Here is a 25,693-nt window from a genome sequence, read left to right on the forward strand (position 1 = left end):
CGCCCCTCACCGCCTAGCCCCGCCCCCTGCCCGGCGCCCCGCCCCGCCCGGCGCCCCACGGTTGCTGTCCCAGCTCAGCCTGCGCTCGGGAGCGCTAGCTCCGCCGGCGCCCAGGTGAGTGTGGCGCCCCCGAGTCTCAGGGGACTGGAGTGGCGAGGCCTTCTGTCCCGGCCTCCGCCTCGCAGGCTGGGTCCGGCGACAGCGTCCGGGCCGCGGGGGGTGGACCGCGGGGCGAGCGGGCCCGGCCGGGGCCTCGGGTCCCCACAGTCGCCGGGCCCTCCGAGTCCCTGGGGGTCCGGGTGCTGGGTCTGCGAAGCACCTGTTGGGGCTTCGGGGGAAATAACCTTTTACAAATGCTTTTACTGTACCGTTTTCTGTGCTCCAGTGTGCAGGCTTAGGAAGTCGGAGTGGCATTTCTGAAGCAAGTAGCGAAGTCAGTCTGAGGGGCTCCTTCCTTTCCTTGAAGGCACCCCTGCCTCAAATGGGCGAAATATTCTTAAAGTGGAAGGTTTTGTTTCTTTAAGAAAAAGAAAAAACACCACACATACTAACGTGGGGGTGGTGTTTACCTGTCAAGAAAACTTCGTGTGGAGGTGCAGTTGTATGCAGTTAATACTGAAGCTGTCGCTTCCTTTTTTTTCTTTTTATTTGCTATATCAGTATCTCTCTTTCTATTTTAAAAAAATCTTTATTGTTGAAAGTATTACCTATGTCCCTTGTCGTTTACTTTTAGCTGTAGGTAAGAGGTAGTGAAGGGAATTTGTGTAAGAAAAAAATACCCAGATAAAGGGGGTCTGTGGCCGATGAATGCACATTGAAAAACTATTTGCATTATTTTTTAAATTTTAATTTAAGCTTATATTTTTATATATATTTTATTGATGTCAGAGAGGAAGGTGGGGAGAGAGAGAGACATCCATGATGAGAAAGAGAGAGAGAGAGAGAGAGAGAGAGAGAGAGAGAGAGAGATCCATGATGAGAGAGAATCATTAATAGGCCGCCTCCTGCACCCCCTACACTGGGATGGATGGAGCCTGCAACCTGGGCATGTGTCCTGACTGTGAATTGAACCATGACCTCCTGGTTCATAGGTCGGAGCTCAACCACTGAGCCTCTACAAGCTGGGATGAGGTAGCTATATTTTATATACATATTTAAATATTCTTGAAATACCGTAAGCTGGGTACAAAAAAAACGAGGATTTGCCATGTTTGATTTTTAACTTGTTTCTTTGGTTGCCCATTGTGAAACCGGTCTCTCTCATCTCAGGGATTCCAATTTCAATTTCAAGACTGTTTTTTCCAATTAGGACTATTTCTACTGAGTGATAAAATATTTCCCAAACAGGGAATGTATTTTTATTAAATGTTTATTCATCTAATTTCCCTCTAAATGTATATGACAAATTTAGTTGTTATGAAAGCAAAATATGGGGATTCAATGTATAACTCTGTCTTTCGTATCCGCAGTAGCTCCCTCTGCTCACTGGTTTACCCGGCAATGTTGTCAGCGGTTGTTAAAACTACGCACTTGTCTTTTTCCTCCTTAGAGATGGACCGGTTCTGACAGGATGTAGTGCCGCCGCGTGCCGGATGGGATCTGCTCAGCCATGGCGTCCGAGCTCTGCAAGACGATCTCTGTGGCAAGGCTGGAGAAGCACAAGAACTTGTTCTTAAACTACAGGAATCTCGACCACTTCCCGCTGGAGTTACTGAAAGGCGAAGGGCTCCAGTTCTTGGAGAGACTCTATATGAAAAGGAACTCGCTTACAACCTTGGTACAGTATTCTGTCGCATTCTCTAAAAAAAAATAAATAAATAAAATAAAAATCATTTAGCACGTGGTCCTGACCAAGGTACACGTTCCATATCTTAAGACAGTCAGACGAACATGGGTGTCCTCTCTTACTATGTAAACAGGCACTATAAATCCACATACAGAGGGTCCTCGTGAGCGGAGAATGCATGACTCCAGACCCTGCAGTTACGTGGGGACAGGAAGAGCTGTGGAGGAAAGCAGAATACTCGCAAACGTGCCACTTACCAAGCTGCCCCCTTTCAAAGCCCCTCTTCACTTAGCCTGTACCTGTGCCTTGGCCTGTGCCTTTTTGTGTGCGTTCAGCTTCCTAGATGATTTTTGGATGTTGCAATACCGAATAGACCAAGTGAAAAGTAAAGAAGAGTCCAGCTGGTGTGGTTCAATGGTGGAGCCTCCACCTAGGAACCAGGAGGTCACGGTTTGATTTCCCCATCAGGACACACGCCCGGGTTGTGGGCTCGATCCCCAGTAGGAGGTGTGCAGGAGGCAGCCGATCCATGATTCTCTCTCATCATTGATGTTTCTCTCTCTCCCTCTCCTTTCCTCTCTCTCAAATCAATAAAAATATATATTTTAAAAAAGTAAAGAAGAGAAAGACCAACAAGAATGACTTTTAAAAAAGGATGATTTGAAAATTAAAATATTAAGATGGGCATTGGGGAAGCCTGATGTAGCCCTTTGAGTGTTTTGAAAAAACCTTTTTTATGATTGCACTGTGAAAGTCAAATGATTTTGAATCGGGCTATCATCCCATTTGTTGGAAAAAGTTTTGCCCCAAAAGCAACATCTGATTCACTCTTTTTATGTTATAGGAATAAGCACATAGTTATCATTATAACCTAAGTTTTATGACATATGAGATTTTAGAAAACTATTTAATTATTTTCAAGAGAATGTTCAAATCAGATTTTTCATTCTCATTAAGAAATTTGGTCTGTGTTTTAAATGGATTTGCTTTATGTGGCTGTTTCTGGTTATCACTTAACCTCATTTGAATCCTATACCTGAATTCTAATTCTTTTCCATTTTAGATCATTTATGATGTCTCTTTTGTGTGTGAATTGATCCATTCTTCATTCCCTTCTCTGTATTGAACTTTGCTAAATATCTGAACGTATATCATATTGGCTTCATATATATGGACTGTTTTCCTGTAAAAGTTTTCTTGATCTATGTAAAATACCTATAAGGAGCAGAAAGCATTATAAAATTTGCTTGTGTTTGCTGTTTCTAGAAGTAAATCGATATGTATCTTTCCTTTATAGCAGTTAGCATATTGCTATGTATCTTATTTTGAGTGCATAGATTTTTAAAATAGATTTTTTTAGTATAAACCCTATGGATCAAGATAAACTAGTTTGTGTGGCATCCATAATCCAGCATCTAAGTTTAGTAACACAAAGCATAACTATAGTTTTTAAATTGATTTTCAGGGAGAGAGAGAGAGAGAGAGAGAGAGAGAGAGAGGAGAGAGGAGAGAGAGAGAGGGGAGAGAGAGAGAGAGGCGAGAGGAGAGAGGAGAGAGGAGAGGAGAGAGAAGAGAGAAGAGAGAGGAGAGAAGAGAGAAGAGAAACATGGATGCATTGCCTCCTGCATGTGTCCTGACTGGGAATCGAATCCGCCCACCACCTTTTGGCATTTGTAGGTATCAATTTATAGTTATCAAGTCTCTGACTTTATGTAAACCCAATGGAAATGTAAGAATTAAAATGTATAACTTTCCCCTCTTTCCTTGGCTGCATCACTAACATGTGCCGGTAGAAATCAGAGATCGGTATTATTGAACACCAGTAGGTGTCAGCCACAGCCTAGGCAACAGACTGCTTACTTACCAGGCTTTTGGGGCAGAGTCTAATAAGTGGAGTTTTTTTTCCCCCCCAAATCCCAGTGTTGTAATAAATTGCAATTTTCCGAGGTCACTGTGCTTATTTAAAGATAAAAACCAACATGCTTACTTGTTAATAAAGACATAGCGATGCACAGTTTGCAGCAGAAACTTTATTCAGTAATCAACTGTGTGTGTAGCTTTGTGAACTCAAAACAAAATAAAACAACAACAACCCGACTGGCTTGTCATGGAAAGATCAGAATGGATGTGCAGGAGCCAGGGGGCATCTGGAAGAAAAGAATGACCACCGGTCCTGTAAGTTAGCCAGATGAGATGTTGCTCTTGGAGCAGACAGAACTAGGTTAGAGTCAACAGTGCCTGCTTTCTGGACAAGTCTTCCCTTGTTAGAGGGACAGGTTCTCTAGTTTTTCTAGGATACTTGGTTTGGGTGCCAATACGTGGAAGCGTATATTCCTCTTATTAGGGAAGATAATGGTGCTAATAGAAGCATTTTGGGGATTGGGACAGATCCAGGAGTGACATCTGAGAAAAGACTTGTCACGGAGGACCTCATGGCAGACATTGACATCAGAACACGAGGGACAGCATCACAGCTCTTGGCATTTGAAAACTAAAGGTGGTTTTATCAAAAGCGGGTTCTCAATAAATGCTTCACTGACTTGGGAAAAATGCTCACATGCTGCGCTATTTGGTTATCATAAAAGGGCGAGGACGGATGATGGAAGCCGCTTGGGATACTGTTGTTAAGTGTTTGAATAGATCAGAATCCCAGTATGACATTAACAGTGTCATTTTTTTTGTTTTTGTTGTAGTGGTTGGTAATCCTCACCCGAGAAAATTTTTTCCACTGATTGATTTTAGTGGAAGGGATGGAGGGCGGGGGAGAGAGAGGGAGAGAAACATCCATGTGAGAGAGATACATTGACTTACGCATGCGCCCTGATCAGAGCCCTCAAGAAGATAATGGTTTGTGCCTAAGCTATTTAGAGATATTTATACATTTTTCAAAAAACAAAATTTAATTCTGAGTTTTTAATTTTCAGCCAGAAAACCTTGCTCAGAAGCTTCCAAACCTGGTGGAACTGTGAGTGTGTTCATTCAATTTTTTAAAAATGGGGGTGAAAATAATTTTAAGTTATTTGAAATAGTAGGAAATATAATTTTTCGTGTATTAATTTTTTAGTATCATGAGCATGGTAAATCTGTGGTTCTGCTAAGCCCAAAAGTCTTTTAAAGTTTTTTAAACATTTAAATTTGTGTTTTCAATATCTCACTTCAAGGTGGTGAAGATTCTGAAGAGTACAATTTCTCTGGGGGCAGCATCTTTGTCACAGAATCATTCTCCATAGTCCATGTAATTGGCAACAGTTATTATTGTTACTACTACTCCATGTGATACTTGATATAAACAGTGAAACACTATAGAAGATTTAAAATGTATGGTAAAAGCCTCCTTACCTGCATCCTCCATGCTTTGTTTTATTTTTAAAAAAAAAACACATGTTTTTATTGATTTTGAGAGAGAAAGGGAGATGGATAGAGCAATAGAAATGAGAGAGAAAAGTCATCAAGGGGCTGCCTCCCGTACGCCCCCGACCGGGGATGGAGCCCACAAACCAGGCATGTGCCCTGACCAAGAATCGAACTGGTGCCTTCTTGGTTCATAGATTGATGCTCAACCACTGAGCCACGCCGGCCGGGCCCCGTATACCTTTCAACCAGTTTCTCCCATTGTTAACATCTCCCAATTCCATGATACATGTGTCAGAACAAAAAAAAAACTGACATTGGCATGTTACTATTAAGTAAAGTCTATACTTAATTTTTATTTTAAAAAAACCACACACCCTGCCACTCCATTTTCCAAAGTGGCTGTGCTCGCTTGCGTTCCCACCAGCAATGAATGAGAGTTCCTGTGTTATGAGCGTGATGAACACTTAGTCACATCGAAAACACCATTTCAACTTCTCTGGACTTCAAACTGCTAAGCTTATAATTACAAATGACTCATGATATAATAATAATTATGACGACGATAACAATAGCATTCATTGAACTCCATTCGGAGAGCTTTGCATATGTTGATTCATTTATTTCTTACAATATCTCTATGTCCTAATTGGTGCTATTACCATCTGCTTCTATAGCCTGAGAAAGCATTCTGATCACATGGCTCTAAAGGCACAGAGCCTGCTCTCTGATCCACTGTAACAGCAGTGATTCTTTCTTTTTTCTTTCTTTTTTGAATATGTTTTTATTGATTTCCGAGGAAGGGAGAGGGAGAGGGAGAGAGAAACATCAATGATGCGGGCTGGATCCTCAGTAGGGGGTGTGCAGGAGGCAGCTGATCAATGTTTCCCTCTCATCATTGATGTTTCTAGCTCTCTCTTCCTCCTCCTTCCTCTCTGAAATCAGTACAAATATACTTTTAAGAAAAAATAAAATGTAGGATCATTTTATGTATACAAAACAAGGAATAAAATGTATCATGGAATGGTATAATTATTTAAATTGTGTTAGACCCAGCAGATTAATACCTATTTCAAAATTAATTTAGTCCAGCATAGAATAATTTTCTTAAATTTATTAATTTTCTATCTTTCTTATTCTATGTCACACTTGATATTACACTTTAAAATGGAGAAGAATATTTTAAAATTCTATTTTTAAAGATTTTATGAAGATTGGTTAGTGGGTACAATAAATAAAAAGATAGGTTGAAAATAAAGTTTTTAAAAGTCTAAAACATTGATTTCTTGTCTCAAAATCAATGATATAAATTTATTATAAAAATTATTACTGTATGATCTCCCGTGGTCCTTATTTTACTCTGTTAGTGGGCTGCTTCTGATTTCATAAAATCTCCACCAGAGGGTGCTGCAGACACTCGCCTGGAGTTGTCAGCCTTGGTGAACTTTTTTTCTTTTTTAAGAAAGGAATTTGGTCCTTGTTTATGAAATTCATTTTGCTGTAAAATAAATTCTGTACCTTGACAGTTGAGTATTTCTACAGATACTATAAATGATGATTATTTAACTTCTCCAGCATTCTTGGTTATCAGTAAGCATGCTTGCTGACTGGAACTATCTCTGGTTTGATTATTTTGTGAAGTTATCCTTTAGAAACGAAAAGTTGCATTTTCCTGTACACAGTAAGTGCTGACTTTTCTTTACACGATAACTGTATCTCTGAAAACCTGAGTAGTTTAAAACAAGTTTGTTTTATGAGGTTGAAAAAATACCTCTAGTTTTTCTTTTGTGTATCTTTTATTTTAAAATAGAACTTAAAGCCCTAGCTGGTTTGGTTCAGTGGGTAGAGCGTCAGCCTTGTGGACCAAAGGGTCCTGGGTTCGATTCCGGTCAAGGACTCATGCAGGAGTCAACCAATCGATATGTTTCTCTCACACCGATATTTCTGTCTTTCCCTCTCTCTTCCACTCTCTCTAAAAATCAATGGAAAAATATCCTTGGGTGAGGATTAAAAAGAAAAAAAAAAAAGATAAAAATCCCTGCTTATTACAGAAAATGTCAAAAATACAAACAAAGCCCTAAAAAGAAAATAAAAATACATATTAAAAAAATAAAATAGCCAAAACCGGTTTGGCTCAGTGGATAGAGCGTCGGTCTGCGGACTGAAAGGTCCCAGGTTCGATTCCGGTCGAGGGCATGTACCTTGGTTGTGGGCACATCCCCAATAGGGGGTGTGCGGGAGGCAGCTGATCGATGTTTCTCTCTCATCGATGTTTCTAACTCTCTGTCCCTCTTCCTTCCTCTCTGTAAAAAAATCAATAAAATATATTTAAAAAAAATAAAAAATAAAATAAAATAAAATAGCAATTAAATCAATACATAGTTTTAATATTTGCAATCCCAGCATAAAATATTTCAAAGTATTATTAGTTGTCTGTGATGACCATATATTTTGTGTTATGTACTTAGAATAGGGTGTTAAAGAAAGTTTGGTCCCTTTATATTTGATATATTTCAAAGTGAGCATTTTACAAACCCATTCTGTAGCAGAAGTTCTGAATGAAAACAGCTTTTTTTTGGTATTTCCCCAGGTACCTTCATTCAAATAACATAGTTGTGGTTCCAGAAGGTAAGTGAGCACACTTCTAACTTTTAGATAGGAGACACTATAGCTTAAACTTTCTTTTAGAACAGTAGAACAGATAGTGTCTTTAAACCTATTGTGGTTGGTATATTAGTGAATTTTAATTATAAAGCATCTTTAATTTATTCGTTTCAAAGATTCTCCCCCCAATTAATAAATCCAGTTAGGAATTACGACTAAATGACAATTAATAGAGTCCAAAATGGTTATCATGATTAGATAAATTATTTTTAGATATATTGTTGTTGGGTAAATAACAAAATGACAAGTTCTAAATTCAGTAAATCCAGTTAAGAATGTTGGTTAGATTGAAAACATCCTTATATACTGTTTCATGAGTTATTTTTTTATTCAAGCAATATTTTACATTGTTTTAAAAATGTTGATGTGCGCTTTTTTTAAAGTCATATTTTATATAGAGGTGGAAGTCTTATCCCCTCCATAAAATTTAGTTTTATGTATGTTTTTATTATTTTGGGAGCAACTCTAGTAGTACATTGTGAGATGGTGATACTAAGTATGAAAATATTGTACCGTGGAGTTCTTGCATTAAAGATCTGGCATAACGCTTGGGTCAAATGGATTTAGCCTTTCCCCTCCTTTTCTCTTTGAAGCCATTGGATCCCTTATAAAACTCCAGTGTTTGGATCTTAGTGACAATGCCTTAGAAATCGTTTGCCCAGAAATTGGCCGCCTGAGAGCTTTGCGTCATCTTCGATTAGCTAACAACCAACTGCAATTCCTACCTCCAGGTAATCGTAGTCGGGGGCACACGGTCTCTTTTCTCTTACAAGTCTGTTTTCATTCCTGTGTCTCACTGTGTGTCGAGGCGGTGGGCTTTAGAAAGATTTGTAAGTATTTGATTGTTCATTTGTTTGACTATGAAGCTAAGAAATGTGGGTGGAGGGGGGCGGGAATGTGACAGTCTTTTCCCAGATGCAAACATAAGAAGGGGGCACTTATGTTTTTGAGCTACATTTACCACAATTGAGCATTGGTCTTCAGATCACTGCTCTGGTGAAATACTTTTATAAAAAGCTACTTCAGCTCTGAATTTCCCATCAGAGAATTTAGGTGAAATTTGCACGGTGCAATCATTTTTGCTTATATGTACAGTGTTTTCTCATTCTCTAGTGAGATAACAGATGTACATTAACTGTGATTTAATAAGAAACCTTATACAAGAATTTAGCAGCACAATTTAAGTTTGACATAGGATTAATGGTCAGTTTTGCCTATTGAACATTCTATTAGATTGTGATGTACCTATAGACCAGGGGTGGGGAACCTTTTTTCTGCCAAGGGCCTTGTGGGTATTTATAACACCCTTCGCAGGCCATACACAGTCATCAACCTAAAAATTAGCCTGCTATAATTGGTCAGAATATTTCTTTATGACTTAAGAAGTACTTTATCCTAAGTTTTGCAAGTACAGAAATTTCTTGATGAATACACAATACATGATTAGTTTTGAGACTTGATGTGCTGGCCTTCACATAGAGGTTCAATATTGCTTACAAAAATGGTCCTGGTATAGCAGTCAGTCTGTATAAAAAATAATTTCTTAACCTCATATAATATCTTTTCAAAAGTTTCTATTCAAAATGCATTGCTATTACTGCATATAATTTTACTCCAAACATGCAAAGCTATAGTTAATATAAGGATTTTCAATATAGTATAGGAATATGGTCTTCCCTTTAGATTTTATTGTCGGTAATTAGGCTCAGTGGTGTTCCATCATTCTACCTTTGTCAGGTTCACATATCCAGATATTCAGGAAATTAGATTCTCTTTTGGAGATCACCTCGAAAATGTATCATTAAAATGATACTTTAAATTTTCCTGGATGGGACTTATAAAGATATACATTGTAGAATCAAAATGCATGGATGGATATAACACCGCTTGTACGCCCTTTTTATGTATGTGTAAGTAACATATGAGAATAGAATTCCCTGCTAAGCCATTGTTCTTTGTATTCTATTATTCTCTTTTCCTGTAACGTAAGACACTTTGTGGTAGAATGTGGCCATTTCCTTCCATTATATACTCTCGGAGGTTAAGGATGTGCGGCCGATAGCATTGACTGCTTCCTACTCACCAGCGAAGGACATAGGTTTCCTGACTCCTTTCGTGTAATTTTTTATTTATGTCACACCTGCAGCTTAATAGGTTGGAGGCATTTATCCCTGATTTTATCTCCTTAGCTTATTTCTGTTGTCTGTGTTTGTTTTTGCTTGTTTTGAGTAAAACTATATGCAGTAATAGCAATGTATTTTGAGCCATGTATAGACTTTTTTTTTCTTTCTAGGCTTTCATGAATAGCAATGGACTAGGTCTTGATTCACTTTATAGCTCTCTTTATGAGGTAATTTCAATGTTATAATTTGAATGGGTGAGGGGCTAGGTACACCTCTGCAAATGTTTGATTATGTTTGGGCACATACTATGGAAATGTATTTTAATTATAGTTTTTAAAAATGTGAGGGATGCCGTGTTGTCTCCATTTGATGGCCATAGACATGTGACTGTGTGATTGATCTCCCTTCTACCTAGTCTATACTACTACATGTAGACTTCTGTTTTTAAAAGAATATATTTTTATTGATCTCAGAGAGGAAGGAAGAGGGAGAGAGAGATAGAAACATCAATGATGAGAGAGAATCATTGATTGGCTGCCTCCTGCACGCCCCGCACTGGGGATCAAGCCTGTAATGCAGGCATGTGCCCTGACTGGGAATTGAACCGTGACCTCCTGGTTCATAGGGCGACACTCAACCACTAAGCCACGCCGGCCAGGCCATGTAGACTTCTTATGCGTTATATCCCCTCGAAAGACTTAACGTTTTACTATGTGTATTTGTTGTGGTTGAATACACTTTGAATATAAGATCGTAATCAGTATTTATAATTGTAGAGCATATTTGAAAAGTTGGAAACATTTGAAATACCTAGTGGCTATAGAGAGTTTTAAGATTAGGATCTAAGAATGCATTACACGGGTTTCACGAGCGCCCTCACTGGTATGCATTTTGCAGAAGAGTATACAACTGGTAATTTGTAATTTTAACATGTGCTCAGAGCCTCAAGACCCGCCGAAACCGGTTTGGCTCAGTGGATAGAGCGTTGGCCTGCGGACTCAAGGGTCCCAGGTTCGATTCCGGTCAAGGGCATGTTCCTTGGTTGCGGGCACATCCCCAGTAGGGGGTGTGCAAGAGGCAGCTGATCGATGTTTCTCTCTCATCGATGTTTCTAACTCTCTATCCCTCTCTCTTCCTCTCTGTAAAAAATCAATAAAATATATTAAAAAAAAAAAAGAAAGAAAGAAAAGGGAAGACCCAAAAGAGCAGTTGGAGCCAAATACTCTCATGTTGGATTAGACAGAGAGTAGCACATTGTGAAAACTTGGGAGGGCAGAGGGGCTTGGGCTAGGACAGAGCATTGTGGGAAAATGACAGGGAAGATCAAGGTCAGCGTAACAAGGTTTGTTTGTACCGATTTCCCTTGGCCTTGAGTCCCCGTCTCTGGCAATTAGAACGTCTCCTGGTACAGGGAGTGCGCCTTTTGCATGGGGCTTTCCAGACCCCAAGGGCAGGGCCAAACCCAGTCCCAAAGAGCGGAGCCCTGGTCCACAGACCCTGTGCTCTGTTAGGAATGCCTTACTTCATTTGATTACTTAAAGGAGCAGAGGGGTAGGCTCCACTCTTCTGGGGATGGAGCCCGCAACCCGGGCATGTGCCCTGGCTGGGATTCCAAACAACACCTCCTGGTTCATAGGTTGCTGCTCAACCACTGAGCCACACCCACTGGGCATGATGATGCTTTAAAAAAAAAAAAAAGCAAAAGGAGAAAAGTTAGTCCTTCAGACTTGGAAATCCTCTCCTGTCACTCATACACTGACTAAGGCCTGGACTGTTCCTCTGTTGAATAGATTTAAAAGCAGCTAATATAATAGCAGAGATCCAATTTGAAATCTTCAGGGATGATCATCCGAGTTCACCTCATGCTCAGTGCTGTTTCTCTTTCCTTTCTGCATACAGTTCATTTCCTTCGCCATGGTCTGTTACAGGCGTGGTGCCGTATGGGAACCATAAAGAGAGTACTGCCCGGCCAGTGTGGCTCAGTGGTTGAGCATCGATCTATGAACCAGGAGGTCATGGTTCGATTCTCGGTCAGGGCACATGCCTGGGTTGCATGTTTTTAAGACACAACCTATTATTGACAATTCAGAGATTTAATTTTATTTTTGGATCTAAATCAACTTGCAGTATTTTAGAGGTATTGTTTTATGACTTGATCAGAAAAATTCTAGTTTCGTGTCAGTCTATATAATTGTGAAGAAAAATGAACAGGTAGGATATAGGGTATGTGCTGAAATAAGTATTTGTTAAAAAGTGTCTTCAATATGTAAAAAATTTATTTTTTTATATGTTATGGGAACAGGCTTGGTGCTTACTTCTTCTATAAATTATGGCTTAATCTGTTAAAGGTTTTAATTTAAATCAGATTGTCTATTCTGCAAGTAATTTGGAAGTTAATGATTGTTTTAGTGAATGAAAAGCTTTATGATTTGCCAAGGGTTGATGTAATAGAAGTAATTAAACAAAATTTAGTTTGATATGGGTTGTTACCAAGTTCTCCTCCACGCTCCACACATAATTGACATTACAGTTCTTTGTTTAACACTTTTTATTATCCCTTTTTGAAAATTATCTTTATGTAATATACACAATATGTAAGCCCTCAGATGCTGTTATGTCATGCCTTTTAGAAACAGAAAGCAGATATCCAAGGCTGTCATTAAGCCCTTCATAAAATCAAGCCCATCCGAGTTACCATAATCTCTGATGTTGGATGTTAGTGGTAGAAGGAATATCACAGCCCACCAAGTTAAAATTTAGCTACCACATTGGATAAGCAAATGGAGGCCTAGGGACCAAGTGGCATTAATTTTATAGGCTTTTGCTTTATTGAACGTTCACAATTCTTAAAGCTCCATGGAATTCTCAGTGTGGGAAACTGAAATATCTATCATTTGAAGAGCAGAAGTTTTAAAAATTGGGGAAGCCCAATTTATCTGTTTTTTTTATTTTTTATTTCTGGAGTATGCTATTGACATCACATTTAAGAACTATTCGCCAAATCTAGGGTCACAAAAAGTTTTCAAGTTAATTATTGTATGGGATGTGAAGAAAGGGTTTGGATATTTTTAGATATGGGATATTCAGTTTTTCCAGTACAATCTGTTGAAAGACTATTTTTTCTTTGTTGAAAATCAGTTGACTGACCATGAACACATGGGTTTATTTCAAATGTTCTGTTTCCATTAGTCTTTATGTCTGTCCTTATGGCAGTACCATATTGGCTCGATTACTGTAGCTTTACAGGAAGTTTTGAAGTGAGCTTGTGTAATTCTTTCAACTTTGTTCTTTTCCAAATTTCTTTAGAAAAAAAATCAAATTTCATTGATATTTTTTTTTTTTTTACCACCAAAGTAAGTTTATTTTTCTTCCTTTTGGGGCATTCATCTGTGTATATATGTTTATGCATATATGATAGCAATAAGAAGGTAAAAATGGAATGGGAGACTTTGTATTAAAGTGATCCAGTATAATTTCTAATCACTCAACCTAGTTCTTCTTTTTAAATACGTTTTTATTCATTTCAGAGAGAGGAAGGGAGAGGGGGATAGAAATATCAGTGATGAGAGAGAGTCAAGGATCGGCTGCCTCCTGCACGCCCCTTGCCTGGGCATGTGCTCTGATCGGGAGTCAAACCGTGCTCAACCACTGAGCCACACCGGCCGGACTCAATCTCTTCCTTGTATTTATTTATTTTTGTAACTTAGAGCTTTAAGTGTGGGTCTCTAATTCTGTTGTGCCTTCCATACATAACATTGTGCCTCTTATCATTAATGCAGGACAGTGAAGGGCCGGACCAGGAGCCAGCTGACACGCTCTGCGTTGTGCTCCTGGAGGGGGGGTGGTTGAAGGACAGACGGACTTGAGAAGGGGGAAGCTGTGTCTCTTTGTCCCACCCGCTGTGTACCTGCTTCTGCTGGTCACTGGTGGCCAGCTCCTGGCCGTGGGAATTGAGCAAGAAGAAGCTAAAGGCTCTGGGTTTTGACTCACAGATCGATGTCCTAAATGCATTTCAATGTCCTATAGAGATCATGTAAATATATATATTAGGTGAAAGGACACCAAACAATTAGGCTGCGTACTGGCAAGGGGTCTTCACGCTGTGCTTTTATTATTTATTTAGTTGTTGTTACGTGGATACATTGTAGTTTGTTTCTTGTTGTGTCTGTGGCTTTTTTATAAACAAGAATTAATTTCTGTATTGCTAAAGTAGTATGAACATCTTTTTTTAAAAAGTCATGTTTGGTAAGTCTTTCATTGCCTGTTATAGTGCTCAGACTTTGTTATTTAATTTTCTGTAATTTACATATCCTGGCATTAAATACATTTCATTTACATAAAAATATAGCTTTTGTAGCAAATATCCATTTAATTTTTTAATTCTTTCATAAAGCTAAAATAAATACTACTTTGAAATTTATCAATATTTAACAAAATGTTTATAAGAAGAATATCATTCAGCTATTGCTAGAACTAAAATTCTCCCAATATCTTTAAGATTCTTTAGCTTTTAGTTTTTGATAAAGGATTGGGATATGTTCACAAATACTTTCAGGAATGTTAATTAACAACCACTGTCTTTTTAAACCTCTTGGACATGCTAACTAGGGGCAAGTGAAATTTGGAAAGTGGAAAATTCACATTTATCCTTCTAAATGTTTATGTCATCTTAAAAATGACTTTGAACTTCAACACAGTGATTTTGTTCTCTTGAAATCCTTTTTGTGTTTCTCCACTCGAGTCTCTTTGAATGTTCTACCCCGTTTCTCTAACCCAGGAGGAGGGAACCTTTTTTCTGCCAAGGACCATTTGAATATTTATAACATCACTAGAGGCCCGATGCATGAAATCCATGCAAGGGGCTTGGCCCTCGCAGCCTCAGTGGCTTGCCTCAGCCCTTGCAGCTGCGGCTTCATCTGGAAGGTTGTCCAGAAGGACGTCCAGAAGGTCGTTTGGCTGTCCGGTCTGATTAGCATAGTACACTTTTATTATTGTAGATTCTCTGGCCATACAAACTTATCCACTTAAAAATTAGCCTGCTGTATTTGGTCAGATATTTAATTAACTCACCCCTAATGCCTTGGCAGGGACAGACCAAATGATTCCGTGGACCGGACATTCCCCACCCTGCTCTACACCAGCGGTCGCCTACCTTTAGGACCTCGCGGACCACCAGTTGGCGACCGCTGCTCTGAACAGTGGTCTACATCAAGTATGTTAGTAAAGCTTAGTAAAAATGGGAATGGATAACTGCCCATTTCTTCCTCAGGAAAAAGCTGGCAGTGTTTCAGTATCAGTCATTGAGACGTTAAGCCGGTAGTTAATTTCTTTTCAACACGATGATTAAGGCTATTTAGAAGGCTACTTTTGTGAAATGTTTTTATTTCTCCCTTTGTCTTCACTTAATTATCTCTTCGTATTGCTTCTTATTAGGCTAAATTACTTGGGCATTTCTAATTAAAAATTAAATATCTTATCCTGATCTTGCTTTTGAGAAGCCGTACAGGCTAATAATGCCGAACCTTTTCTCTTCGCTCCTGGCCCCGACATTGCCTGCTTGGCTTCCTAATTTAGTAACAGAAATACAAGTATGCACTGCCGGGCAGGTTTGGTATGCTGGCCCCCAGCCAGCAAGCATGGGTTTCTTAAGTAAATGGACCGATGGGGATTTGTGGAAAACACAGATTACATTACATTACGTTACATGAGCTTTGCACTTTACAAATCCCTAACTATTTAAAGGAACTCAGCTAACCCACGCCATCGAAATAAAAGTCAGTTTTGTTGAAACACGCATTCACCCTAAATGATGTGTTGTTTCCTTTTCCAAAATCACCCTTCCTTTTTGTAGTTTTAATGTTGTATTTGTGTCAGAATTTTTTGCCCATTGATTTTTAGAGAGAGTGGAAGGAAGGGGGGCAGAAGGAGAGGGAGAGGGAGAGAGAGAGAAACATCTGTGTGAGTGGCTTACATCGATTGGTTGCCTCCCGCATGTGCCCCATCCACCCCGACCAGGCCCAGGGATGGAACCTGAGCCACACCGGCCAGGGCATTGTGTAAACGTGTAAAAAACACTTTCTCTCTCAGTGAATGAATAAATGCATCAGATTTACTTCACTCTGTTCAGTTATTGTGTGCGTGCGTGATACCATTCAAAATAGCCTAATATAACAGAGCTGATAATATACAAATGTAATGTGCTTTTGTGTGAGGAAATGAAAGAAAGCTCTGACAGAGATCAACTTCACAAAAGCGAAACACACCTGGTTTTATAAGGCTGCCCCTGCCCCTGCCCCTGGCATGCACGGCTGGTGGCCGTTGTGTCCCCTGCTCTGTGGGCATCCTTGGTGCTCGGCGTCCTCCCTGTACTCTGGGTGAGTGGGTGGCACTGGTCGCTTCCTTGGATGTTGGCGCTCCGGCTGCTTTCCTGCCTGCTCACACTTGTCCTTCCTGTCGGTGCTTCTTGCCTGGCATAGCCTTGGTCTTCAGGCTCATTGCCTCTGAATTTGGAGAAGGGTCTTGAGGTCCCTTCTTGGCTCCTGCCAGCCTTGACGTATTGCTTCTAGACTCTGCCTTTCAGTGTCAGATGAGAGCCAGCTGTCCATCCTGATCATCTTTGACCAATTCATTCTACCGCTCGGATGCTCTGAACCACACTAGAGCAGCATGAGTCACAATATGCAACAAAGTGGATGTCATGTAAACTTAAGATCAAATCATATCGACTTTAGGATTACGATTTTTGTGTTGTATAAATGCCACCCAAAAGTTTTAGTAAGAAAGAAGACTGACCATCATGGATTTCTTGACCAAAAGTGGTCAGGTTATAATCCTTAAAAATAGTCGTCCTTAGGATGGTCTGCTCCTCACTTTGTAAATAGGGCAGATGTCCAGGTTTCCTCCCTCTGTACTCCCTTCTCTATCTTAGTCCTCTGCCTCCCAGTGTATTCCAGTGCTCTTAAAATCCACATCCCACGGAGACTGACTCAGAGTTCCTCTGCTGCTGGCCTTCCCTTTGCTTTCCTGGGGGAGAGGGCACTGTCCTAACAAGGTTTTGGCTGCCAAAGAGATGGGCAGAGGGGAGGTCTCTGTTGTCAGAGACTCAAAATGGTATCCACTGGTTACTAGGCAACACAAAACATTTGGGAAGAACTATACAGATATTTTTGCAGTCAGTAAATTTAATTTCTTAAATGCACTCTATTCATGTTGCAGTTTTTGCTAGTAATAATTTTAAAATAATATCTTAACAGTTACTTTTAAAAAATATTTTTTTAATTGATTTCAGAGAGGAAGGGAAAAGGGGAGAGAGAGAGAGAAACATCACTGATGAGAGAGAATCATTGATCGGCTGCCTCCTGCACACCCTCCATTGGGGATGGAGCCCACAACCCGGGCATATGCCCTTGACTGGAATCAAACCTGGACCCTTCAGTCCGCAGGCCGATGCTCCATCCACTGAGCCACACCAGCTAGGGCTCTCATGGAAGCTTTTCTATTTTTGTTTATCTTTCAGCAATTTGACTATGATGTGTCTAGATATGGATTTCTTTGTGTTTTTCCTACTTGGAATTCATTGAACTTCTTGGATCTGTAGATTAATGCTTGTCATCAAATAAAGAACATTTTCAGCCATTGTCTTTTAACATTTTTTTTTTTCTCCCACTTTCTCGTTTTCCTCTCCTTCTGGAGCTCCCATTATAGATATGATGGTATCCCACAGGTCTCTGAGGCGTTGATCATTTTCTGTTGATTTTTTTTCCTATTCTCCAAATTTAATAATGCCTATTGCCATGTCTTTGAGTTTACTGTTCTTTCCTCCACCATGTCAAATCTGATCCTGAGGCCATCTAGTGACTATTTTATCTCAGTCACTGTATTTTCCACTTTAGAATGGCTCCTTGGCTCTTTTTATGGCTTTTCTTTTTCTATTTAGATTCTCTATTGATTGAGTCATTGTCATCATAGTTTTCTTTAGTTTTTGACATAGTTTCCTTTGCTTCTTTAAACACATTTGTAACAGCTGCTTTGAAATCTCTGCCAAGTTCAACATCTGGACCCATTCAGAGTTAGTTTCTGTTGACTGCTTCTCCCCATTCCCCCCCGCACCCCCCACACACGCACCCTTGGTTATGGGTCATACTTCGCTATCTTGTATTTTTGTTGTTGTGGAAAACTGGAAAATTTAGTTAGCATATTGGGACAACTTTGGATTTTGACTTCTTTTTCTGAAAGTTGTTTTATTTTTTAAATTCTTGTTCCTTCCTGCGGTTTAAATTTCAGACTCTTTTCCCCTCTGTGGTACGTAGCTGCTCGGAGTTTAGTCTTGTGTTCTTTAACCTGGCTCCGTGGGGGCAGCCGCGATGTCTGTATAGCCGGGGAGCAGCCATGGCTTTGGAAGAAGTTTGCTCAAACACTTCCAGCCCGTGAAGCTCCCGTCTTACGCGAACTGAACTGTGTTTGGACTGTCAAGTGCTGTCAGAGCGAGTCAGCTGTCACATCTGCTCTGCTGTTGACTTGGTGCAGACTCTCGGGCCTTCCCCTCGCGGACACATGGCTCCTGGGCTGTGGAAGGATTTGTGGAGAGCATAGCTAGCACTTCATCTGCTCTCTCATTTCCAGAATCGCCCAATTAAATTTATGGCTGTTCAACCGCTCACTCCAACGGGGTCTGAATCCCAGCCTAGCAAGGCACATGTTTTCCTCATTCTTTTCCTATACCGTTGGCACTTTTAGCTAAAAAAAAAAAAAAAGGGAAAAAAAAGCTGTGAGATTTCCCCACCCCCAAGTCAAGGATGCTCTCTCTGACTGCCAGACTGCTGGTTGTCCTAGCCATTCCTCGGCAGCCCTGCCTTGGTAAGCTCACATTCTTGAGATTGAGCTCGGGGCCTGGATGGGAGAGGAGCTGCCCCAAGCAATAAAAGGCTGCAGACTCCCACTGTTCTTGAATGAAGCTTTAACAGGTTTCCAAGAATAGACACTTACGAATTTGTCTGCCTTTGGGTGGTTTCCAGAGCCCTGAAATAGTTGGTTCTTTACAGGTTTGTCCAGTGTTCTGCTTGTTTTTGGTGGGGAGACTTCACCCAGCTCTTCACACCACCTTTGGCCCCGCTCTTGAAATATTCTTAAGCTATTTATAGAATACATGTTTATTGATTTCAGAGAGGAAGGGAGAAGGGGGGAGAGAGAGAAACATCAGTGATGAGAGAGAAACATTGATCGGCTGCCTCCTCACGCCCCCTACTGGTGTTTGAGCGCGCAACCCAGGCATGTGCCCTGACTGGGAATCGAACCGTTGACCTCTTGGTTCATAGGTCGATGCTCAACCACTGAGCAACACCGGCCGGGCTCCCTATACTAATTTGAGTTTAGAAAGTGAAATGAAAGCAGTCATTATAATGATATTTTATTCAGATAGTGTAATATGGATTGTTTGTAGTTATTCTCTTCAAAGTAGTAAAATAAAAAATAAATTTTTATGCTAGACTATGATGCTGTGATATTTCTTGAGGCAGTGGTTATAATAGTTTTATGCCAACAATGGACACCTGGTGATCTCATTCAGGTCAAAAACTCCATTGTGCTACCTCAGTGAAGAGGGAAGAAATCTGGGAAGCAGACAATCACAAAAATATAACACAGAAATGAAAATCTGCGTATGTGGTCTCCATTAATCTTGCAGAATGAAGACAATAAAGGATTTTTCTAAGTAGCAATTCGTGTATTGACACAAAGCAATGATACAGATGCTAAGTTTTAGAATAAATGCTTTTCAATTTCAAAGACTGGCTGTATCTAAAGAGGAGATAGAGGCCACTTCTGTCTAGCAGTGGGTTAGATTATACTTGGCACTCAGGAAGAGCGCTTTCAAGAAACGATTTCTTATCTTCTACAGTAGTCTCAGGGGCATTTTGCTAGGGTCAGGTCAACCATTTGGTTAGATAAGCAGTAAACGCCTGGTAAGTAACTTATTTTGAATGACATTGAAAGAAACTTTAGTGCATAATTTAATTGCACACAAAGCCCCAGCTAAAATGTCAAAACAATGTGATTTTTTTTTTTTTTTGAAGTATGTCTTTCACATTTTAAAATTTCTACTGGGAACTAGTTGCCAAGTTTGACACCCAGACATAAATATTTAAGCCCTATCAGTGTCTGTTGTGTTTCTCCAATGTCAGGTGGTTTAGAGCATTTTGTTTTAAAGCTCCCAAATAATATGTAATTGTCTTTCCTAATTAAGAGGACTTCTTAATTGCTTGTTTGATGTTACTTCTGTTAGACAAATGCATAATTAATAGATTTTTTTCCAATGAGCTTTCTGGTATTGTTAATTTTATTCTTTCTTGTGATTGTTTGTTATTAAACATAACCTGCCACACATTCTTATGAATATACAGCAAGCTCCGTATGATTGGTTTTCATTTTATTAGTTGACCAAGGTAGTCCTACCCATTTTCTGAAAGATCATCTACTTTCTGAGAGCCTCTTTCTCTATGTTAGACATAACAGACATGAACATACTGTGTTCATAATTGATTCTGTGATGAATCTGCATCAATTAAAAAGGCACTTATATTTAGAATTTACATTTAGAATATTATGTGGTTTAATGAGCTGAAAATTAAAAATAAATAATTGTTTTCTGCCATGACTTGTTGAATCTACGGATAGTTCATTTAATCACTTTAGGTACATTTTAGGTACATGTTACTCTGGTGTTTTTGTAGATGATTTCTTACTTATTTTTAAAAATACATTTTTATTGATTTCAGAGAGGAACAAAGAGGGAGAGAGAGATAAACATCAGTGATGAGAGGGAATCATGGATTGGCTGCCTTCTGCACACCCCCTACTGGGGATAGAGTCTGCAACCTGGGCATGTGCCCTGACTGTGAATTGAACCATGACTTCCTGGTTCATAGGTCGATACTCAAGCACTGAGCCATGCCAGCCAGGCTGTAGATGATTTTTGAAACATCACACCACCAGATCTAAATATCTGAGTGAATAACCCAGAGTTGCACGGCTGATGAGTAGTAGGGTTACGGCTTGAATGCTTTCTACATACCAGAGTATGGACCTTCCAACGCTGGTCTACCGGTAGAGAGAGAGAATGAGCATAAAGAGGGACACACTGTTACGCAGAACGGAACCCGGCGCTGAGATCTTGTCCTTTATATCTCTGTGAGCTCTCCCTTACCTGGGGTGCTTGGCAGCTTCCATTAGACCGGTCTTAGTGGCACCGGGAAAAGCCAGTGCTTGAAAAATACCGAGCCTTGCTATGGACTCTGTGGTCACTGCCCTGGCACGGAGTGGGTGGCTTCCTTCCCATTCCCGTTTGGATTTCAGATGAGGTCAGTGTGCATCAGCAGAGAAGGGTGGTCCGGAGGGAGCCCACTGCTTTCTCTTTAGAAACTGCACTCTCACGTTATTTTTATGCTTCGTGTAAGTAATTAGTGCGTGGCAACAGGGAAGTCATTCTCAGGATGTTCTATAAGTAGCTGCAAAGTTGTGAGGTATTGTAGGTGTAGCCTAAAAGGAAACCATGCCGACAGCCGTGAAGTCAGGATTATTCTAGGCACACTAAGGAAACAGAGTCTGCAAACTGGTGTTCACTCCTTGGGGAGTGGGTGCTGACGGGGAGACCAGCTGGAAAGAGTAACATTCCACTAATATCCAAAAAAGGATGCATTGGAACTCTTTATCAGTAATACCACACTAATTTCAAGGTGACTTATCAATGGGTATTTTTGAAGGTGTCATTAATGTTAAAGGGTAAAATTAATTATAGACAATTTTGGCTCAGTAGTTGAGCATCGGCCTATGAACCAGGAGGTCACGGTTCGATTCCTGGTCAGGGCGCTTGCCCGGGGTTGTGGGCTCCATCCCCAGTAGGGGGCGTGCAGGAGGCAGCCGATCCATGATTCTCTCTCATCACTGATGTTTCTATCTCTCTCTCTCCCTCTCCCTTCCTCTCTGAAATCAATAAAAATATTTAAAAAACAAAACAAACCAATTCTGGCAGGCTCCTTTAAAGACACCTGCCCAGGTTGGATCATTTGCATACTAGACCTCAACCCCGTGCCTCCGCATTCCTATCTATGGAAATAGCTGCAGCCACTGGGTTTATGTGGGTGAACTGTTGCAGTGTTGATTCATTTTATTTAATCAGCCTGACTGCTGTGATGAGGATGCGATTTATCTTCATTTTGGTTTTGGTTGTAGAGGTTGGCGATTTGAAGGAGCTGCAGACACTAGACATTTCTACCAATCGTTTGCTAGCTTTACCCGAGAGGCTTCACCTGTGCCTTTCTCTGCAGTACCTCACCGTGGACCGGAACCGGCTGTGGTGTGTGCCGCGCCACCTCTGCCAGCTGCCCAGCCTCAATGAGCTCTCCATGGCTGGAAACCGGCTCGCATTTTTGCCGCTTGGTAAGTGAGCGTGTGGCCGTGGGAAAGCCACGAGGCAGAGAGTAAGATAGAACACCTCCGGGCCCTTGCCTAGGAGGGAGGAGTTCGTTTTCTCCATTCTGTTGACCTTGAAGCTGCCTCTCTAAATCCACCTGTGCCGTGAAGGCTTCCTGCCCAGGTAACAAAGTGCATTTCGGGATTTGAGATTAAAAGAAAAAAAAAAAAAATCTGTGCGGAAAATGTGATTAGGGACAAAATGTGTGAAATATGAGATGATTTACTCTGAGAAAGGATTGACATATATAGGGTGTCCCAAAAACTGTCTACACACGTTTTGAATAATTATAAAGGCAGTGTTTATCAAAATACATTTCATTTTCAAAATTGAGCCATCAGCGGTTAAAGTGTGTAGACATTTTTGGGACACTCCGTATGTGTATGTACACGTATGTATTATATTTTTCATGTAGATAACATTACAATTGACAGGGGAGCAACATGAAAGGGTGGCCACTAGTACAGCTATATCTGCTTAGATGTGGGCTTCCATGTAGAAACATGTGTATCAGGTGTTCTAAAGGTTAGCATTGCCAGGTAACCAGACTAGACATTTTTAAAGACTGAGCTAGAAATGTCACTCTGGACCTAGCCGGTTTGGCTCAGTGGATAGAGCATCGGCCCATGGGCTGAAGGGTCCCGGGTTTGATACCGGTCAAGGGCATGTACCTCAGTTGTAGGCTTGATCCCAGGCCAGGGAGCCTGCGGGAGACAAGTAGATGTGTCTCTCTCACATCAATGCTTCTCTTTCTCTGTCTCCCCTCTCCCTTCCACTCTCTCTCAAAATCAATGGAAACATGTCCTCAGGTGAAAACACACACACACACACACACACACACACACACACACACACACACACACACGAGATGTCACTCTGGCTAATAAGGAACATCATCCACTGCAGACCTCTGTAGTTGACCCGTTCTGACATAATATGTGTAAACAAACATTGGCCTTTAATAAAACAATAAATTTATTTTCACTGAGAATTGAATTATTTTAACTGGTAAGAAACAAAAGTGCCACTTAAAAAAATTTCAACATAAACCCCCCCCCCACCACCAGTCTGTCAGCATGAGTCTCCTCCCCCAGGATCTTCTCTGAAGGAATTCCTGGGACTTACTGAAATCCCTGCCCTAAATCTGGAAGACGGAACCATCTCACAGTGATCTGGGCTTTTAAAGGAAGCTAGACACGTGGTTCATCACTGGTCTCTCTGGCAGTGCTTCCTGACGTCACACCTGGATGCTGGGCACAGCGCCAGCCCTCAGGGCACCCACTGCCACGAATAGCTGTGTGAGCTCGGGCTTAGAAAGGCTTTTTCGTTCGTGTAAGTCTCAGTAACAGGGCAATATCAATACCTGCTGCCTCTGCTCTTGTGAGAATTGAGTAAGATCCCTTTAAAGCACCTGTATCGCTATCACTACTGCATAAGCACAGTCAGTGTGAACTCTCTTTCCTGTTGCCCCAGGCTGGAAGCCAGGGTAGGAGCTCTGTCTTCACTTTTGTGCCCCAAGCAGCGAGCACCGTATGGAACCCACTGCTTGTAATAAGCCTTTGTTACCTGAACTGGGGGACAGAATTCGACTTAGAGACACTGACACCTGCATCTTTAAACCGACAGCAAAGGGGCACTTCCGTCATTCAAATTCATCAAAACCCACTTACTATAACTTACCAGTTGTTGATTTACTCTGTATAAAGCATCTGATTGAATTATAATTCACTGTGAAATCTTTGTGAAAGCTGAATACGTCAGAAAGAATATGACCGTGTAAAAGTTTTAGTGGAGTGTGAGTGTTTGAAGAAGCTAGCACTGAAAAAATTCATTATTCTGAAAAAGTGGTTGAAGTTCTCTTTGTAAAAGGCATCATGTAGGTTATTTATTTAGTTTTTAGTTTTTAATATGTTTTTATTGATTTCAGAGGGAGAAGGGGAGAAGGAGAGAGAGAAACATCAGTGATGAGAGAGAATCATTGATCAGCTGCCTCCTGCACGCCCCCTACTGGGGATGGTGCCCACAACCTGGGCCTGTGCGCTGGACCTCCTGGTTAATGGGTCGACGCTCAACCACTGAGCCACACTGACTGGGCTCATGTAGGTACTTTATATTAGCTTTAAAGTATTTTCTGAATAGACTACAAATTACTCTCAATTTATTACGAAGATACCCACATTTTATAGGCATTAAAAATGTAATTATGACTAATTATAGATCCAACTTACCAAACTGGTTATTGGTATAGTATTGATAGAGCATTCTAAACAACCTGTTTCGGTCTGCCGTTTTCTTGAAGAGAATCCATCATTCACCTTTGATAAAAGAAATGAGTCTCAATCTGGTCAGGTCTCAGTAAACAGACCCTGCTGGTCCTGGCCCGGGCTGTGGTGGCGTGCTTGCTTTTACAGGCAGTTAAACAGCGAGCACCCACACACACAGACCTTTGTGTTCCCTCGGCAGCCATGTGCACCGCACATGCCAGAGCCTTGAAGTTCACTGAAAAAGAGTTGGAGTCTGTGCAAGACCGCTAGCTTTTGCTAATTTGCAAGTCACAGTACTTTGATCTGGGCGTCTGGAAGGAAAAGAGGAAACCATTTTGGACACTTTAGAAAGCCACATGAAGAGGTTCTTTGTGGCCGTCACATCTGTGCAGATGTTCACTTCCTCGCTTTATGAAGTTCACGTACGGAGCATTCTCGCACAGGAACCAGGAAGGGTATTATTGCATGACATATTTTATTGCAAGATATTGGTCCATTAAAATTAATAGAAGGAAGGAAACACACCATCTCATTAGCTAGCGGGGCACTGGTATCTTCCAAAGGTAATTATTGCCCGGCCAGTGTGGCTCAGTGATTGACCTATGAACCAGGAGGTCACAGTTCGTTTCCCAGTCAGGACACATGCCCGGCTCCTGGGCTCGATCCCCAGTGATTCTCTCTCATCATCGAGGTTCCTCTCTCTCTCTCTCTCTCTCTCTCTCCCTCTTCCTCTCTGAAGTCATTTTTTTAAAAAAGATTCACAAAGTTAGTTACTGAGTGAAAATTTCCTGTTTTCAGAATGGAAGAAGTATGTCAAAGCTTTTCCATGCAGAAAGCACTTACCCGTCAGCCTCGATATGATTAGAAAGGCCGTTCCGTGTGCTTGAGGTTCTGGTCGTACAGCCTGTGACCTTGCTGGGTGTTAGGTGTCGCAGCCTCGCCAGCAGGCCGTGCCGTGTGCTGTGTCAGCTGAGGCAGGAGCGGCCTGGTTCTCTGTAATTCCGCACTCTTTTGTGACTTTCCTCTTTATATCCAGAAG

General features: G+C 40.9%; 1 protein-coding gene across 3 annotated transcripts in view; it reads left to right on the plus strand.

Moving 5' to 3' along the window:
* Positions 1-21: 21 nt before the first annotated feature.
* The window catches only part of LRRC28 (leucine rich repeat containing 28), a 40,837-nt gene continuing 15,165 nt past the window's right edge, over positions 22-25,693 (plus strand). Inside the window, exons 1-6 of one of the 3 annotated variants that reach the window (XM_008158941.3) lie at positions 22-114; positions 1,550-1,777; positions 4,711-4,751; positions 7,728-7,765; positions 8,395-8,532; positions 22,150-22,356. In XM_008158941.3, the coding sequence (XP_008157163.2) occupies positions 1,610-1,777; positions 4,711-4,751; positions 7,728-7,765; positions 8,395-8,532; positions 22,150-22,356 (592 nt within the window). In that variant the 5' untranslated portion in view covers positions 22-114; positions 1,550-1,609. The remainder of the gene's footprint in view (positions 115-1,549; positions 1,778-4,710; positions 4,752-7,727; positions 7,766-8,394; positions 8,533-22,149; positions 22,357-25,693) is intronic. The other 2 variants (XM_028135761.2, XM_054713367.1) reach the window with 2 other exon arrangements.

This window comes from Eptesicus fuscus, chromosome 25 (genome assembly GCF_027574615.1).
Source record: "Eptesicus fuscus isolate TK198812 chromosome 25, DD_ASM_mEF_20220401, whole genome shotgun sequence".
Lineage (NCBI taxonomy): Eukaryota > Metazoa > Chordata > Mammalia > Chiroptera > Vespertilionidae > Eptesicus > Eptesicus fuscus.